At 38.6% G+C, this 19845-nt stretch overlaps 1 protein-coding gene and 1 pseudogene across 33 annotated transcripts in view; both read left to right on the forward strand.

The window, feature by feature from the left end:
* Positions 1 to 19845, forward strand: part of CDC27 (cell division cycle 27) — a 69092-nt gene that overhangs the window by 16793 nt on the left and 32454 nt on the right. For 15 of the 33 annotated variants that reach the window (XR_010152810.1, XM_511624.9, XM_009431857.5 and 12 more), the window contains 6 exons: positions 473 to 620; positions 2495 to 2620; positions 14254 to 14351; positions 15176 to 15330; positions 15436 to 15647; positions 17773 to 17887. Coding sequence is in view for 29 of the 33 variants with exons in the window: in XM_511624.9 (XP_511624.2) it covers positions 473 to 620; positions 2495 to 2620; positions 14254 to 14351; positions 15176 to 15330; positions 15436 to 15647; positions 17773 to 17887 (854 nt within the window). In the remaining 4 variants the exon portion in view is untranslated. Of the gene's footprint in view, positions 1 to 472; positions 621 to 2494; positions 2621 to 14253; positions 14352 to 15175; positions 15331 to 15419; positions 15648 to 17772; positions 17888 to 19845 lie in introns of all 33 variants that reach the window. The other 18 variants (XM_009431860.5, XM_063798376.1, XM_063798378.1 and 15 more) reach the window with 3 other exon arrangements.
* LOC129137738 (small ribosomal subunit protein uS5-like) lies at positions 12467 to 13486 on the forward strand (annotated as a pseudogene).

Below are 19845 nucleotides of genomic sequence, written 5' to 3' on the forward strand. Positions count from 1 at the left end.
GTGGATTTTTTTCAATCTGGTCTTTTTAAAATATAGAAATTATTTCATATTGGTAGTTAGATTTATTTACACTCAGGTTTCTCTTGCTAATGAAATTTGACTTCTATCCTCCCAAAAGATTTATTAGAAAAATATTACCTAAAAACAAGATCCTTTACTGGTAGTCTGTTTAAAGGCAGGGGTGTTTCTGTGTGTGTATGCTTTTCTTAAATATTTACAGAGAATACCATGATTGTCTTCATTGTATTATTTCCTTGGTTTCTTATAGAGAAAAGTAATCAAGATCTAAGGAACTGACTTTGCTATAAGCAAACCATTTCTCCATAATTCAAATTTGAATTAATAAGTGATTGTTTTGTGTTAAAATAGCAAGCCTAATTTTTTTTTTTTGCTAAACTTGTTTATTGCATGATAAACTGATTATCATTCAATATACTGAACAATAGCCTTTTTAAAAAATGTCTGTTTTTAGTACACTCAGAAGAAGCCTTGTTTTTACTGGCAACCTGTTATTACCGCTCAGGAAAGGCATATAAAGCATATAGACTCTTGAAAGGACACAGTTGTACTACACCGCAATGCAAATACCTGCTTGCAAAATGTTGTGTTGATCTCAGCAAGTAAGTTTTAAAATATTTTCTAGCTATTTTGTTTTACTTACACTGTTGAATTTTGGATAAAATTCCTTTCAGATTAAACTCTGATTCCCTTTCTTCCCTGTTTTCCATCTATTTCAGTAACATTCGAAATGTTTACACTGTTGCCTATGGCATTATTTATATTATGGAGATTTCATTGTTATGGTAATAAATAATAGAGTTTAACTCTGGAGAAACTTAAGTTATAACCGATTCTTATTGGTTTCTTAAATGATCACAAATATTTCGTTTTCTTTGCTTTCAGTGTTAGACCAATTTGAATAAGCCTGAAAACCCACCAGCTCACTTGAGATTAAGGCTCCCTTGTGTTTAGGTGATTGTATAGTTTCCTTTCAAGATCATTTTATTGAGTACTTCTTTTGCACATTACAGTTAAACCAAGTCAGCTGTCCCTATACCAAATTTGGAGGCATTTAGAGATACAGATAGTTAGGTTCTATTCAATTCTTTTCTGTACTGTAAGAGATGGAATAATGGTAAAAGGGACTAAACGGTCACATGTGTAAACGGTGTTAGATATTTGTAAAAGCCTGTATGTATAATTGGCTTGTAGGTTTACAAGGGGAAGATACAAGTAAGTCTCACCACAGACTGATCAATAACTATATTATCTGTCCAGTGACTAATTGATGGCTTTTTAATTAAAGCTAGCTAAAATATCTGAAATTTCTGAGACATTTGTTGTTGAATTACTTTTAAATTTCAAAGATCCTAATGTGGAATTCTTAAAAATCTTTCTTATGTAATTTGCCAGTTCCTTTTTTTTTTTTTTCCTTTTTTTAGAGAAAGGGTCCTGCTGTGTTGCTCAGGCTGGAGTGCAGTGGGGTGATGATGGCTCACTGCAGTCCCCATCTGGGCCTAAGCGATCCTCCCATCTCAGCCTCCCACGTAGCTGGAGCTGCAGACACGTGTCACTACACCTGGCTAATTTTCTTATTTTTTGTATAGATGGGGTCTCACTATGTTGCCCAGGCTGGTTTTGAACTCTTGGGTTCAAGCTGTCCTCCCACCTTGGCCTCCCACAATGCTGGGGTTATAGGCTTGAGCCACTGTGCCGGGCATAAGTATGCAATTTTTAATTAAACTATGTTAGTCTTGTTTAATTTGCATATACATTTCTATTTTAAGGAAGTAAAAAGGACCACTGTTTGTTAATGAAGAACCATTTATATTTTCTCCCCCAGTATAGTAATCATCTTCTGTTCCTTCTGACATGAGTAATGAATATGTTGCTCAGACTGGATTTGTACATACAGAGACTAAATGTAATTGATTCTGTTTTTAAAGGTAAAAGTGAAATTTTAAGATCATAAATTTCCAGCCTCTCAAATGATTCTGAATAAGTGTTTGCCACTATTGTAATTAAAAAAAATTTTTTTTACAAAAAACAAATTGGCCAGGTGCAGTGTCTCATGCTTGTGATCCCATGAGATGAGAGGATTGCATGAGCCCAGGAGTTTGAAACCAGCCTGGTCAACATAGTGAGACCCTGTCTCTACAAAAAAATTAAAAATTAGCTGGGTGTGGTGGTGTGCACCTGTAGTCCCAGCTACTCACAAGGCTGATGCAAGAGGCTCACCTGAGTCCAGGAATTTGAGGCCATGTGAACTATGATTGTACTACTGCACTCTAGCCTGGGTAACAAAGCAAGACCCTATCTCTTTAAAGAAAGGAAGACAGAGAGAGGGAGGGATGAAGGAAGGAAGGAAAAGGAAAGAGAGAGAGAGAAAAAATTTGTGTCTCCATAGTTAGATGCACTTTGGTAATGAAGAATATGTTTACGTGAACTGCTTTTTATATTGGTTTTTAAAAATCTTTAAATTTGTATTTTAAAGGCTTGCAGAAGGGGAACAAATCTTATCTGGTGGAGTGTTTAATAAGCAGAAAAGCCATGATGATATTGTTACTGAGTTTGGTGATTCAGCTTGCTTTACTCTTTCATTGTTGGGACATGTATATTGGTAAGTAAGAATGATTCAAACTGTCAGAAAAGCATTTCCATACAAGTATGTTTTATAGTTTAAAAAACCTATGTTGATCAGTGTTTATCAAATATTACTTGGCTGAGTAGTACATAGTCTGATTCTATGACCTTATTAAAATAGCAGAGATGCTAATCTAAGTTTGAACTCTCCACTTATCCTTACTGATAATAGCTACAGCTGCCCTGCCTAACAATTGATCATACATGTTAGGTTTTTTTGTTTGTTTCTATTTTTTTTTTTTTTTTTTGAGATGGAGTTTCACTCTTGTCACCCAGGCTGGAGTGCAATGGTGCGATCTCAGTTCACTGCAACCTCCACCTCCAGGGTTCAAGCAATTCTCCTGCCTCAGCCTCCCAAGTAGCTGGGATTTCAGGTGCCCGACACCACGCCCAACTAATTTTTGTATTTTTTGGTAGACAGGGTTTTACCATGTTGGCCAGGCTGGTCTCAAACTCCTGACCTCAAGGTGATCCACCTGCCTCAGCCTCCCAAAGTGCTGGGATTACAGGTGTGAGCCACCGTACCCGGCCCCATGTTAGTTTTTTTTACCTTGGGTGAAAAGAATATCTTTATGTGATCCACTGAGGAGATAGAAGAAAAGATAGCCAGGTGCATTGTCTCACGCCTGTAATCTCAACACTTCGGGAGGTGGAGGTGGGAGGATCACTTGAGGCCAGGAGTTCAAGACTAGCCTGGGCAGCATACCAAGACCCCATCTCTACAAAAAAATAAAAAATTAGCTGGGTGTGGTGGCACATACATGTAGTCCCAGCTACTCAGGAGACTGAGGTGGAGGATCTCTTGAGCCCAGGAGGTTGGAGCTGCTGTGAGCTGTGATTGTGCCACTGCACTCCAGCCTGGGTAACAGAGCGAGACCCTGTTTCCAAAAAAAAAAAAAAAAGAAAAAGAACAAGTAACTCTGCCCATGGGAATGCTTCACATGTGTAAATGTTATCTGTTGTCACTTCTCCCCCGTGGGAGAAGTGACTGGGGACTGCTTGTCTAAAGAACTAGGATAGCATCTGTTTTAAGATAAATTGAGGCTAGTTTGAATATTGGTTATTTTTCAAAACCTTGAAAATGTATTTCTGAACAGAATACATTATTTGACTAAGTTTGGGGGCCCATTTTCAGGTGTAACGGTGGTATGTTTAGCCATTAACACCACTCTTGCGAACATGAGTAAGCAAAGACATAATATCAATATATTCATTTACCTTAAGGACTGAGAATAATAAATTTAGTTCATGAAACTATGATTCTTCTTGTCATTTAGTCAAGAAACTTTGAGATTCATTTCCATTATAGCTAAACACACTTGGCTTGAATATAAAGATAAATAACTCACAGTCATACTTGGCTTGAATATAAAGATAAATAACTCACAGTCCCCACCCTCAAAGGTTTATAATAGAGTAGGAGAAGAGAAACAGTAAACAAAAGTTTGTAAGTGTGATATAGTGAAATATATATATTTGGTCTTTGACCTCATTTCCTCGTATACACTTAGAAACTCCAAAGTGATATCTTTTTGTATGCAAACGAATTGACTGGTAGCTGGCATCCCCTAGGTAGCTTCAGGATGGGGGCTGGCAGCAAAAGACCAAGGCAGGATTAGAGGATTGGGACTTTTCATCCCCACCCCGCAACCTCCCAGGAGGTGAGAGGAGCTGAAGATTAAGTTTCACCATTAAATTGGTGATAGGATTATCACCAACAGCCAATGGTTTAATCAGTAATGCCTATGTAGTGAAGCCTCCGTAAAAACTCAAAAGGACAGGGTTCAGAAAGCTTCCAGAAAACTGAACACATGGAGGTTCCTGGCAGGTGGCTTGCCTGGAGAGGCCATGGAAGCTCCGCACCTCTCTTTCCCCATGCCTCGCCCTATGCACTCTTCATCTGTATCCTTTGTGATATCCTTTATAAGTCAACTGCTCTAGCAAATTCATCAAACCTGAATAGAGCATTGTGGGAATCCCAATTTATAGCTAGTTGATCAGAAGTTCCTTAGGCCCAGACTTGTGATTGGTTTCTGAAGGTGGGGCAGGGCAGTCTTGAAGACTGAGCCCTTAACCTGTGGGACCTGAGGCTGTCTACAGGTAGATGGTATCAGAATTGAATTAGCGGACATTCAGCTGGTGTTTGATGCTTGGTGTGTTTAGGGGGAATTAGAAAACCCAGACATTTGGTCACAGAAGTCTTCTGTATTGATGATTGTTACTGTTAAGAGAGAATAGGAAAAAACAAAATGTTGCTTTTTCCACACTCAGAGTTCGTTTTTATTATCACATTAAAAGTTCTGTCATAAAATTTGAGCATTATATTGTTCAAATGGAGAATAATTAGTCCTGCCTGGTTAAGAAGAGGGGTTGTGATAACTAGGAAAGACTTGATAGAAAAAGTAAAATTTGACAACATCTCATATCTATAGAGTGACTTCCAGAGGAAAATAGATGTTCGAAGACTACAAATTATTTGAGAGGAGTGATGTACAAACACTGGAGGGTAGACAATTTATGAAAGAAGTTGGCAAAATTTTAATAAGGAATGTTGGAGAAATAATCCTAAAGAGCATCATATTCTTTTATTTTTAGAAAATTAACTAAAATGAAGTATTATAAATATTACTCTGTTGAAAAAAGTTGCATTAGATGATAAAAAGTCACACATGGATAAGAAAATCTCAAAACATTTGGAAATGAAACCACATACTTCTAAATAATTAATGGGTCTGGGCACAGTGGCTCACGCCTGTAATCCCAGCCCTTTGGGAAGCCAAGGCGGGTGGATCACCTGAGGTGGGGAATTTGAGACCAGCCAGGCCAACATGGTGAAACCTTGTCTCTACTAAAAATAAAAAAGTTAGCCGGGCATGGTGGTGCACGTCTGTAATCTCAGCTACTTGGGAGTCTGAGGCACGAGAATTGCTTGAACCTGGGAGGCAGAGGTTACAGTGAGTCGAGATCACACCATTGCACTCCAACCTGGGTGACAGAGTGAGACTCCATCTCAAAAAAATTAAATAAATAAATAATTCATGGGTTGAAGAGGAAGTCTCACAGGAGATTTTAAAAATATATTGAACTGAATGAAAGGGATAATAAATATGACATATTAAAAACTATGATGTTGCTAAAGTCTTACAGCGAAATTTATAGCACTAAATGTTTGTTATAAAAGAACAGTTTCAACTCTGCTATCTAAGCTTTCACTGTAAGAAACTAGAAAAAGAAGAGCACAGTAAATCCAAGCAAACAGAAAGAAGGAAATAATAAAAAGTAGAAATCAGTGAAATTGCAAACAGAAAAACAATAGAGAAAATCATAGAAACCAAAGCTGGTCCTTGGAAAGATTGGTAAAACTGCCAAAAGTGACCCCAAAAAAGAAAGAGAGAGAACGCCATTACTTATATCAGGAATGAAAGAAGGAATATCACTACCTACCCTGAGGACAGTGAAAGGATGTGTATGCTGAAAACTTAAAACAACTCTATGCACATGAATTTAACAACTTAGATGAAATGGGCCAATTTCTTAATAAGCCACACTACCAAAACTCACCTAAGAAATAGAAATCTGAATAAGTTAATCTGAATAATCCTAAAATTATGAAAGAAACTTTAATTTGTAGTTAAAAGTCTTCCCTAATGCTACATAATCTCTTCCAGAAAACAGAACAAGAAGAAATACTCCTCTACTCATGAGGCCACATTTCCTTGATTCCAAAATGAAATACTGTTCTAAAAAGGAAAACTATAGGCCACTATTCCTTAAGAATACATGTATACACAAAAATCTTCAAAAAAATTTAGGAAATCAGATGTATCAGTGATATATAAAAATAATACTATTTCTCAGAAAATTGAAACTAGAATTACTATTTGAGCCAGTAATTCCACTTGTGGGAACATACACAAAATAATTAAAAACAGGATCTTGGATGGTCAGTTGACTTTTGAAGAAGGTGAAAAACAATTTAATGGAGGAATGATATCCTTTTTAGCAAATAATGGTGCCAGTGCAATTGGATATCCATAGGCAGAGAAATGAGCATTGACTTAAACCCCATACCTTATTAAAAATTTAACTCAAATGAATCATGGATCTAAATGTAAAACATAAAACTATTAAACTTTTAGAAAAAAATCTTTATGAGCTAGGGTTAGGCAAAGACTTCTTAAACATAACACCCAAATGACAGTACATAAAATAAAAAGTTGATAAATTTTATCAAAATTAAAACTCTTTGCTTGGCAAAAGACATTAATGAAAATACACACAAGTCACAGCCTGGGAGAAAATATTTGCAAATCACATAAACAACACAGATTGTATCTAGACTATATAAAGAACTCTGTCAGTAATAAAAAGAAAATCAGTTCAATTAGAAAATAAGTAAAACAATTGAATGGACATTTCACCAAAGAGGGTATATGGATGGTAAATAAGCAGGTGAAAAGATGTTCTAAATCGTTAGCCATTAAGGAAAGTGATTAAAAACCACCATTAGATACAATGGCTAAAAATAAAAACTGCTGACAATACCAAGTGCTGGTGAGAGGATGCAGTGCAGCAGGATTCCTCGTACACTGCTGGTGGGAAGGTAAGGTGATATTTTACATAGGAGTTCATAGCAACTTTATTCATAAAAGCCCAAAACTGGAAACAACCCAAAATTCAGTAAGTAAATAGATAAACTAGTCCATATGATGGACTACTTAGCAATAAAGAGAAACAAACTACTATATTGATATGTATAGTAACTTAGATGGATTACAAGGGTATTATGGCAAGTGAAAAAAGCCAATTTCAGAAGTTTCTATAATTCCATTTATATAACATTAATCTGACAGAATTATAGTGAAGGAGAACAGATCAGTGGTTCTCAGGTTGGGTTAGGGTGAGGATGTAACTATTTAGGGGTTTCTTTGGGATATTAAAACAGTTTTATATCCTGATTGTAGTAGTGGTTATAGAAATTTGTAAATGTGATAATATTCTCTATATAAACGTGTAAAAACTGCTAAAATTCAAATAAGCTCTGTGGTTTAGTTTACAGTTGTTGTTGTTGTTGTTGTTTGAAATGGAATCTCGCTCTGTCGCCCAGGCTGGAGTACAGTTGCACAATCTCAGCTCACTGCAGTCTCCACCTCCCAGGTTCAAGCAGTTCTCGTGCCTCAGCCTCCGGAGTAGCTGGGATTACATGTGAGCGCCACCATGCCCAGCTAATTTTTGTATTTTTAGTAGAGACGGGGTTTCACCATATTGGCCAGGCTGGTCTCGAATTCCCAACCTCACATGATCCACCTGCCTCGGCCTCCCGAAGTGCTGGGATTACAGTCATGAGCCACCGTGTCCAGCGTAGTTTACAGTTTTGTACTAATGTCAATTTCCTAGTTTTGATAACTGTACTATGGTTATGTCAGATATTATTGGGGGAAGCTGGGTGTAGGGTACATGGGAACTGTGTACTGTTTTTGCAAGTTCTATGTAAGTCTAAAATTATTCCAAAGTAAAGTTTAAAAAAATTAAGTTAAAATCACAAATATGTTATACAGTCATGTGTCACTTTATGATGGGGATTTGTTCTGAGAAATGTGTCCTTAGGTGATTTTGTCATTTGTGAACATCATAAAGTGCATATGCACAAACCTAGATGGTGTAGCCTACTACACACCTAGGCTATATGGTATAACCTATTGCTCCTGGGCTACAAACCTGTACAGCATGTTACCTTACTGAATACTGTAGGCAGTTATAACACTATGGTAAATATTTGTGTATCTAAACAAAGAAAAGATACAGTAGAAATATGGCATTATAATCTTATGGGGGCCAGGCAGGGTGGCTCACACCTATAATCCCAGCATTTTGGGAGGCCGAGGCGGGCAGATCACCTGAGGTCAAGAGTTCGAGACTAGCCTGGCCAACACGGTGAAACCCCACCTCAACTAAAAATACAAAAATCAGCTGGGCGTGGTGGCACGAGCCTGTAATCCAGCTACTGGGGAGGCTGAAACAGGAGAATCACTTGAATCCAGGAGGCAGAGGTTGCAGTGAGCTGAGATCGTGCCATTGTACTCCAGCCTGGGCAGCAAGAGTGAAACTCCATCTCAAAAGAAAACAAAAGAAACAAATAATCTTATGGGACTATTGTCATACATGTGATCTGTTGTAACAGAATGTCATGTGGCACTGAACTATTCAGATAAAATCATTAAAGTTTTTTTAAAGATGCAGTTAAATCAGTTCCTCAGAAAGGTATGTGTGTGTATGTATACATATATGTAAAGAAGGAAGTTCTTTTTTCTCCTTCTTCAGAGGAATATGGATGGGTTCTTTTATATTTTTTTGGTTTTGGTAGATATGGGGTCTCCCTATGTTGCCCGGGCTGGTCTTAAGCTCCTGGGCTCAAGCAGTCCTGGCACCTCAGCCTCCCAAAGTGCTGGGATTACAGGCATGAGCCACAGCACCCAGCCAAGGGTTATTTTTATTCATCATCAGGATTAAAAGATTGAGTATTGAAAGTGGAACAACCCTACCCCAATCCTGGCTTTTCTTTTTAGCCATTATATACCAGAATTGCACCTAGTAATCTAGATACATACATGTGGTTTTGTAGCTAAGGTGTGTTAGGTTTTCTTTTCTATCTCCAGTATAGACATTTTTTTGTCTTTTTGTCTATTACAGCACATGAGACTTCTATGTTTAGGACACAACTGATACTAAGTCTGATTCCTAAATTAACCTATTTCTTCCCAATACCACTTAAATAATATTTTTTATGCTAGTTCTTTAGGAAACTTCTGGCTGGGTTTTGTGTGTATCACTCAATTTTAATAAAAACTTCGATCTTAATTTAGAGTACCCCAGCACTTTACTTTTCTTAAATCTTTGTCCCCTTTTATCTCTCTATTGAATAATTAGAGGTTTTACCTTCCAGGCTAGATTATTATAATTCCACACCTGACTTCTTCGCTAGTTAGCTCTTACGTGATTTATACATATATCTATCCATATGTGTATCTAATCTCTTAACAGACATGAATTTTGATTTAAATTTCTTCTGTTTTGTGGTCTATTCATGAAATAATTACTCATTATAAAAATCAGCCTTGCCAACTTAACCAAGTTTGATTTTTTCTTTTCCTAATATAAAAATAATACAATTTTAATTTAAGTAATACTGGAAATGAGACTTTTCAGCACAAAGGATCACCCCTCTTACTTTTCCAGAATATTTTTCCCGTAACAGATTATTTTGTCTTTGCTTAATCAATGTTTGTCTACTTCCTTTCTGGCCATGTAAATAATTCATACAGTTCACTAATGCAACTTTTAAAATTATTAATAAAAATGTCTGTTTTATATCACATTCTGCTGGCAAAGCAAGGGGACGGGGCTACTTGAAAACAGGGAACAGGTAGTATAAAAATGGCAAAGACTAATTCTCCATTCTCAGACAGCTTATAATCACTTGCAAGAGAGAATGCATGAAAAGATAAATAGGCAGACTATGGTTAGTATTATGAGACAGAAGGGGCCTAGATAGATGAATTGAAGGGATGAAGAGGCAAGACATTAATTAGGAATCTATTGATGGTTTAGATGAGAAGCAATAAGGATCCTAACAGTGAAAATAAAGAGGGAACTTAAGCCAGAAATAAAATGAAAGTACATGAATTATGGCTTCGTTGCTGATTGGCTGTGAAGGTCAGAGGAGAAGAAGAAGGAGTCAGTGCTATCTCTAAGTAGGATTTTTGAGTCTGTAAACTTGTAAAAATAGTGGTGTCCTTAAAACACACACAGAAAGAAAGAGAAAGAACAGATTTTGAGGAGAAAAGATGAACTTGACTTTGAATTTACTAAGCTTTAGATAAGGAAGTAAACCTAGATGAAATTGCCCATCAGGCAAAGGAAAGGTAAGGTTGAAGTTAGAAGTAGATTTAGTTGTCATCTCTGTAGAAGGGATTCTCACCAGACAGAGATTTTCTAAAGAAGGGACTGAGGCCTGAGGGAATGGCTTTACTTAGGAACTACAAGAAGAAAAAAAAAAAAATGAAGAAATGGTCATTGACCTATTTGAAGCTTAGGATAATCCTCAAACAATGAGATTTCACTGTATTTTGTTTTTATTTATTTATTTGAGACAGAGTCTCGCTCTGTCACCCAGGCTGGAGTGCAATGGCATGATCTCGACTCACTGTAACCTCCACCTCCAGGATTCAAGCAGTTCTCCTGCCTCAGCCTCCCAGGTAGCTGGGATTACAGGTGCCCACCACCACACCTGGCTAATTTTATGTTTTTAGTAGAGACGAGTTTTCACCGTGTTGGCCAGGCTGGTCTCGAACTCCTGACCTCAAGTGATCCACCTGCCTTGGCCTCCCAAAGTGCTGAGATTACAGGCATGAGCCACTGTGCCCGGCTGTGTATTTTCTTTTGCTTAGCCTTATGTTAAAAGCTCCCAAGCACTGATTTGCCATGTTCCACCCTATTACTTTCAGCAAATGTTTTTTTGTATGCCCTTTCTTCATTTCCTATTTCTAAATTACCACTCTATCCCTGGTGGGTGATTATGTCAGTCTTATGACAATTATATTTAAGAAATTTCAGGCCAGTTGTGGTGGCTCACACCTGTAATCCCAGGTTTGAGACCAGCCTGGGCAACACAGCAAAACATCGCTAACTTTTTTTTTTTTTTTTTTTTTTTTTTTAAATTAGCCAGCCATGGTAGCACGCACTTGTAGTCCCAGCTACTTGGGAGGCTGAGGCAGGAGAATCACTTAAGGCCAGGAGTCCAGCCTGGGCAACATAGCAGGATCCTATCCCTTTAAAAAAAAAAAAAAAGAAAGAAATTTTTGATCTAAATGATCTTAGATACAGACTTTGATAAAACTTATTTATGTTTTCCAAAAGTCTGCATCCTACTTCTGCTTCCTACTTTGTCCATTTGTTTATTGGCTTAAATTACACAAGTGTGGGAAGCTAGATATCCTTCAACTGGTAGTACTTTCTTTGTCATATCACTTATTTCTAGTTTTTACTCACTTGAAAATTTGGCAGTGAGGCAAACTAATATCTGGTTCCCCAAGGGTACCTTCTTCATAGTTCTCTGAGGTTATACTGACATTCCGCACATAAACAGATGATGTATACCTTTTACCTGATAGTTTCAGTTGAGGATCTCGGTTAGATTTCTTCTGGTCCTTTATATATAAAACCTTAGAATTTTGGAAGAATTGCTGTTCTGAATTTTTTTCCATTTGATATTGAAGCATTTGAACTTCAGACCAGGTAAGTTGTATTTTTTACCTGAATGCTTTAATTGGTCTCACTAGCCACTAACCCCTTCCATCCTCCTAGTTAAAAGCTAAGGAGGAGGCGACCAGGTGCTATGGCTCACGCCTGTAATCCCAACACTTTGGGAGGCTGAAGCGGGTGGATCACTTGAGTCCAGGAGTTCAAAAACAGCCTGGCCAACCTGGTGAAACCCTGTCTCTACTAAAATATAAAAATTAGCTGGCATGGTGGTGTGCACCTGTAATCCCAGCTACTCGGGAGGCTGAGGCATGAGAATCACTTGAATCCAGAAGGTGGAGGTTGCAGTGAGCCGAGATGCCACTGCACTCCAGCCTGGGCAACAGGGCCAGACTCTCAGGGAAAAAAAAAAAAAAAAAAAAAAGCTAGAGAGGCAGCAATGCTGTTCTGATAATCCCCAGATTTTTCCAAGTATATATGTTCCCAGGGATATTGTCCAGATTCCATATGTAAGCGTTTATACACCTGATTTAGAAAGAAACATAAATTTTCCTTTTCATTAAGGAAGCAGATCCTCCACAAACAGATCTTGAGGGGAGAGGGGAGGAAAAAGACCTACCACCTCTACTTTGTTTGAAAAAAAAAAAAAAAAGAAGCGGAGGTTTCAGCAGTGGCATCCGGGGCCGGGGTCGCAGCCGTGGATGGGGCCGGGACCGAGGCCACGGAGCTCGTGGAGGCAAGGCCAAGGATAAGGAGTAGATTCCTATCACTAAGCTGGGGCTCCTGGTCAAGGACATGAAGATCAAGTCCCTGGAAGAGATCTATCTCTTCTCCCTGCCCATCAGGGAATCTGAGATCATTGACTTTTTCCTGGGGGCCTCTCTCAAGCACAAGGTTTTGAAGATTATGCCGGTGCAGAAGCAGACCCGTGCCAGCCAGGGCACCAGGTTCGAGGCGTTTGTTGCCATCGAGGACTACAATGGCCATGTCAGTCTGGGGGTTAAATGCTCCAAGGAGGTGGCCACTGCCATCTGCAGGGCCATCATCATCCTGGCCAAACGCTCGATTGTCCCCGTGCGCAGAGGCTACTGGGGGAACAAGATCGGCAAGCCCTACGCCGTCCCTTGCAAGGTGACAGGCCACTGCGGCTCTGTGCTGGTGCACCTCGTCGCGCCCCCAGGAGCACGGGCATCGTCTTGGCACGTGTGCCCAAGAAGCTGCTCATGATGACTGGTATCGATGACTGCTACACCTCAGCCAGGGGCTGCACTGCCACCCTGGGCAACTTCACCAAGGCCACCTTTGATGCCATCTTTAAGACCTACAACTACCTGACCCCGGACCTCTGGAAGGAGACTGTATTCACCAAGTCTCCCTATCGGGAATTCACTGACCACCTCGTCAAGACCCACACTAGAGTCTCCGTACAGAGGACCCGGGCTCCAGCTGTGGCTACAACATAAGGTTTTTACACAAGAAAAATAAAGTGAATTAAGCCTGGAAAAAAAAACAACAACAAATAAAAACCTGGTCATTTATGCTATATTTAAAGCATTTAAATCACTTTCAGAATTACCACTGGGAATGTTGTATTAAAAATTAAGGCCAAGCGTGGTGGATCACGCCTGTAATTCCAGCATTTTGGGAGGCTGTGGTGGGCAGATCACTTGAGCCCATGAGTTCGAGACCTGCCTGGGCAATATGGCAAAACCCCATCTCGACGAAAATACAAAAAGGCCAGGTGCGGTGGCTCACACCTGTAATCCCAGCATTTTGGAAGGCCAAGACAGGTAAATCACCAGAGCTCATGAGTTCAAGACCCGCCTGGGCATCAATGGTGAAGCCTGGTCTCTACAAAATATGCAAAAATTAGCCGGATATGGTGGTGCGCACCTATAGTCTCAGCTGTTCAGGAGGCTGAGGTAGGAGGATGGCTTTAGCGTAGGAAGTAGGGGTTGCAGTGAGCCAAGATCATGCCACTGCACTTCAGCCTGTATGATAGAGCCAGACCTTGTCCAAAAAAAAAAAAAAAAAATTAAGAATAATACTGAAGGATTTGGATGTTTTTCACATCTCCCTCAATAACTCTAGTATCTGACAGGAAGTTTAAAGTAATAGTAATATTCAAGAAGGCAACGATAGTTTGTTTTGTAAGCATTTCTTTTGATTCATGTTCTGTGCGCTTTCACTTGATTTGGAGATTAGCAGATGGGAGAAATTGGTAACTTAGAGAAGCATCACAAAGAGTGCTCTCTGAACTTCTGTAACTTTTACCTAATTTTTTATACTAAAAGTTTATGATACAGGTTTTGGGGTTTGTAGCTTATTTAATCTACTTGTTTCTCTCCACAGCAAGACAGATCGGCTTGCCAAAGGATCAGAATGTTACCAAAAGAGCCTTAGTTTAAATCCTTTCCTCTGGTCTCCCTTTGAATCATTATGTGAAATAGGTAGGTGGGTGGGGTTGAGAGGTGGGTGGGTTCCCATCTCCTCTTCTTTTTTTCCTGCTACTTAATTTTTGGAGAGCAATACAGATCATCTACCCCCAAGAAAAATATTTTTCAAAGTTAAAATTGAGAATAAAAAATAAGTTAGAATCTTCGGTATGTTTCAAGAATCATATAACTGAAAATTACACAAAGATTAAATCCAGTAGATTCTTCTGTTTAACCAATCTATTTTCAAGTATCTGGTGTCCTCTAGAATGGGTTATATTGTGTGTTTAACACTAGCAAAATTGCTTTCTGAATAAGAAAATTAATAAAATTTCTAATGCAATTAATAAATGCCTGAAACTTACAAGACCTGAACAGTACAGGGAGAGAATTTCTCAGTATATTTGGCCTAGGATACATAAAGGACCATTTTTCAGCATTGTTGCATCTATGTATATATAGAAGGGCTTCAACCTTTACTGTAAAATATGATGGGTTTTAACTCTTCAACCTCATCTCCTACTTTGAGAAAAATGAGATCTAGTTATTTTCAGCTTTAAAACAAACACAGAAATCTGCATTTTTCTGCGATTTGTTATGTTTAAAATTTGTGTTCTTGTAGTTTATTTTCTAAATTTACAGCTTTATCTTACTGGTAAACTTTTATGATATATTGATAGATGGGCTTTTTGGGGGTAAATTTGATTAGCAGAAGTAGACAGGAGATTTTTAAAGTTTGGATAAGGCCTATTTCCTGTTTCCACTGATTTATGCATACTTGAAAAACATGTATTCCTCACTTCCTCAGAGACAAACTTTTTTTTTTTTTGTCTTCACAGGTGAAAAGCCAGATCCTGACCAAACATTTAAATTCACATCTTTACAGAACTTTAGCAACTGTCTGCCCAACTCTTGCACAACACAAGTACCTAATCATAGTTTATCTCACAGACAGCCTGAGACAGTTCTTACGGAAACACCCCAGGACACAATTGTGAGTGTCTTATATTCTAGTGTTCAAAATATTATGAAAACTACAAAGAATGATCTGAACTAAATAATATATTGTGAATGACTTGGTAGAAATTTTCTGTTTCAGGAATTAAACAGATTGAATTTAGAATCTTCCAATTCAAAGTACTCCTTGAATACAGATTCCTCAGTGTCTTATATTGATTCAGCTGTAATTTCACCTGATACTGTCCCACTGGGAACAGGAACTTCCATATTATCTAAACAGGTTCAAAATAAACCAAAAACTGGTCGAAGTTTATTAGGAGGACCAGCAGCTCTTAGTCCATTAACCCCAAGGTAAGTCAAACAAGATACTTTCAAATGTGCTATAATACCAAATGATCTTATGATAACTCATATTGTTAGTAATGCAGATTATTACAACAGCAACTTCTAAATCACTATGGAAACGGGCATTCTGTTTTCAGAAAATGAAGTAAAAACTGGCAAATAATGATGTTGCCAGGTGCGGTGGCTCATGCCTGTAATCCCAGCACTTTGGGAGGCCAAGGCAGGCAGATCACCTGAGGTCAGGAGTTCAAGAACAGCCTGGCCAACATGGTGAAACCCTGTCTCTACTAAAAATACAAAAATTAGCTGGGCATGGTGGCGGGCGCCTGTAATCCCAGCTACTCGGGAGGCTGAGACAGGAGAATTGCTTGAACCTGGGAGGCGGAGGTTGTAGTGAGCCGAGATGGAGCCACTACACTCCAGCCTGGGCGACAGACCAAGACTCCAACTCAAAAAAAATTGATATTGAATATTGGACTGGCCAGGCGCAGTGGCTCACGCCTGTAATCCCAGCACTTTGGGAGACCAAGGTGGGCGGATCACGAGGTCAGGAGATCGAGACCATCCTGGCCAACATGGCGAAACCCCGTCTCTACTAAAAATACAAAAAATTAGCCGGGTGTGGTGGCACGCGCCTGTAGATCCAGCTACTCGGGAGGCTGAGGCAAGAGAATCACTTGAACCCGCGAGACAGAGGTTGCAGTGAGCCGAGATGGCGTCACTGCACTCCAGCCTGGGAGACAGGGCAAGACTCCATCTCAAAAAAAAAAATTGGAGGAAAATTTAAAACTCTGAAATATTCCTTAATTAGGTAGTAAACACATTAAAAAATACTGTCTTTATGGCTGTGCATTAATGGATAGCGGCGAGCCTCATGAAATGTTATAATCAGGGCACCACTGGTTACTGTTAAAGTGCCTTTTTCCAAAACATGGAGGAAATTTGACACCTACCTTTTTTTGTTTGAGACAGGATCTCACTCTGTCACCCAGGTTAGAGTGCAGTGGCACAATCATAGCTCACTGCAGCCTCAAATTCTTGGGCTCAAGCGATCCTCCCACCTCAGACTCCTGAGTAGCTGGGACTGCAGGCACATGCCACCACACCTGGCTAATTTTTTAAGTGTTTTTGTAGAGATGGGGTCTTGCTGTGTTGCCCAAGCTGATCTGGAACTCCTGGTCTCTAGTGATCCTCCTGCTGTGGCCTCCCAAAGTGCTAGGATTACCGTGAGCCACTGAACCTAGCGGTCACACCTATTAATATAAAATATTTTATCAAAATTATTAGAAGTATATGTATGTATAAATACAGGAACTCAGCCCAGAGCATACATATCCAAAAGTATCAAAATGAAAAATTATGTGCTAGAATGGGTTGGGCATGGGGGCTTATGCCTGTAATCCCAGCACTTTGGGAGGCTGAGGTGGGCAGATCACTTGAGACCAGGAGCTCAAGACCAGTCTGGCCAACATGGTGAAACCCTATCTCTACTAAAATTACAAAAATTAGCCCGGCATGGTGACACATACGTGTAATCCCAGGTACTTTGGGGGTTGAGGCACAAGAATCATTTGAACCCAGCAGGTGGAGGTTGCAGTGAGCTGAGATCATGCCACTGCACTCCAGCCTGGGCAACAGAGCGAGACTCTGTCTCAAAAAAATATATACATATATGCTAGAAGAAATTCTATGAATCAGGTCCTGAGGCCGGGGAACTACTAAAATAGCATGACCATGAGATTACAACTCTGGAGAGTTATAGTTATCTAATGGTCTCTAGAGACATTTTCTCTGTAGTTGTGTCTAAATCCCATAAATTCCAAGAATTTGAAGTAATCTCATCATTTGGATCTTAGATTTATAAAGCTACTCTTCTTTCTTTCTAATAAATCTCCTGAGATCAGTAATTGTTGCTCGGTTTAGTTCCTTGTTTGATAGCTTTTTTAAATTTTAGTTATGGTGGGTGGAATAGTCTACATTCACAGCTTATTTTTAATCTGCCCCTCAGATCCTCACTGTCCCTAAGACTGATTTGCCATTCTCTTCCTTTTAGACCTTCTAATTTAAGTATACTGCTGCTTTATATATGCCTTGATGACTTTTTGACACCTTGATTTCAACCTCTTCTCAGTTTTGGGATTTTGCCATTAGAAACCCCAAGTCCTGGAGATGGATCCTATTTACAAAACTACACTAATACACCTTCTGTAATTGATGTGCCATCCACCGGAGCCCCTTCAAAAAAGGTATTTTCCATGTAAAATGCAGTTTGGGAATTGATTAAAGCAACTTGTTTATTTCAATCTTTTAAAGGTAATCTCAGGGAAAATCTTACTTTATGTAATTGCTTTTGCCTTATATTTGAACCCAGCAGGTAGAGGGTGATCTAAATATAAAAGAATGTCATTATTGTTGTAGCCTCTTGGTTACAGTAGGAGACAGACTTCTTACTCTTTTGGCCAAGTAAGATTGTATCTCACAAATTTAGTTTATTTCAGCATATAGTTAAATAAACTTAATCATATTTTTACTTTTTAATTTCCTTTTTAAAAAACAAAATTAATATTGTTTATATTACTTGACTATAAATAACAGAAATTATGTCTGCCATAGTTTTTACTTGTCCCTACCACTGTGTATATATGTTTTTTTAATAACATTAATAATTATATGAAAAAAAATTTGCTCAGGTAAAGCCAGATATTTCTGATAATAAGATTTTTGGTAGATCATGGATGTATAGTTTTAACATGAAAATGAAAAATATTTGGTAGTATACTTATAGTAAATATTGTGGCAAGTTTCATGAGGCTTTTTTTTTTTTTTTTTTTTTGAGACAGGGTCTCGCTCTCCTGCCCAGGCTGGAGTGCAGTGGTGTGACCATGACTCACTGTAGCCTCTACCTCCCAGGCTCAAGTGATCCTTCCACCTTAGCCTCCCAAGTACCTAAGACTATAGGTGTACACCACCACACCCAGCTAATTTTTTTAACTGTTATTTTTGTAGAGACAGGATCTCACTGTGTTGCCAGGGATGGTCTCAAACTCCTGGGCTCAAGCAATCCTCCTGCCTTGGCCTCTCAAAGTGCTAGGATTATAAACATGAGTCACTGCTCAGCTGAGGCTCTTGTTTTATAATGTTCCCTTATATAGGTATATGGAAATAGAGGCCAAAATGCCATTTTTAAAAAGCATATCTGTGGCACAAGGTAACTTCTGTGAGAATTAAATTAGGTTCTATATATAAAATACCTATTGCCATGCTTCATAAATATTCAAGAAATGGAAGCTAAACAAGTCATACTAATATGTGAATAACAGTTATACTCTCTTTACCTTAATAGAAACATGTTTCTTCTTATAGTTGTTTTTTACTATTTTACTCCTGAACATCCTTAGAATCTGCAAAAGATTTTTCTATAATAACTCCTTAGTGAGTGATAATAGGAACTCCAAGAATACTTAAAAGGGACTGCAAAATAGTTTGTGTATGGATTGTTTTAAACATTACAGTTATGAAGAAGGCAAAACAAAATGGTAGTTAGCATGCCAGGTGAAGTAGGCCAAAACTAGAAGAGCCATAATAACCATAATAACCAGAGCAAGTTAAGGCAGTGGGCAGGCACATGATTTTAGTGCCCGGATAAGATTGCTCTCTCATCCTCTTCTGCCTCTGTTCTCCTCTTACCTTATTACAAGACATTCCCAGAAAAGTCACGCATGTAGGTCTGCATGCAGTGTCAACTGAAAATATCAAACCAGGTAGTGAGTGCAGTGTACATAGTTCTTTGATAAATAAGGAAAAGCCAGAATTGACTTTTGTCCCTTGGATGAATGTAGTGATCCCAATTTGGAAAAGGCGGAGGAAAGCTTATGAAGTTTTATTTTGAAGTGGTGGTACATTAGATGAAAATATTCAGTAGAAAGTTAGTCATAGAGGAAAAAATGTGACCTGCTGATAGAAATAATAATTGAAGCTATTAAAATGACCAGGCTCTCCTAGGGAAAGAAAGAGTAGCTAAGGAGAACAGAGTAAACCTAATTTAAGAATAGTAGAAGGATAAAGGGCCAGCAAATGAAGTGGCAGGACAAATAATGTAATGTTTTGGAAGTAACACAAAGTTACAAAAAGTAGGGCATGATCAGTGATGTTGAATGCAGGAAAGGCTAAAATAAGGTTTTAATATCTGATGAGACAGTGATTA

Source organism: Pan troglodytes, chromosome 19, assembly GCF_028858775.2.
Source record: "Pan troglodytes isolate AG18354 chromosome 19, NHGRI_mPanTro3-v2.0_pri, whole genome shotgun sequence".
NCBI lineage: Eukaryota > Metazoa > Chordata > Mammalia > Primates > Hominidae > Pan > Pan troglodytes.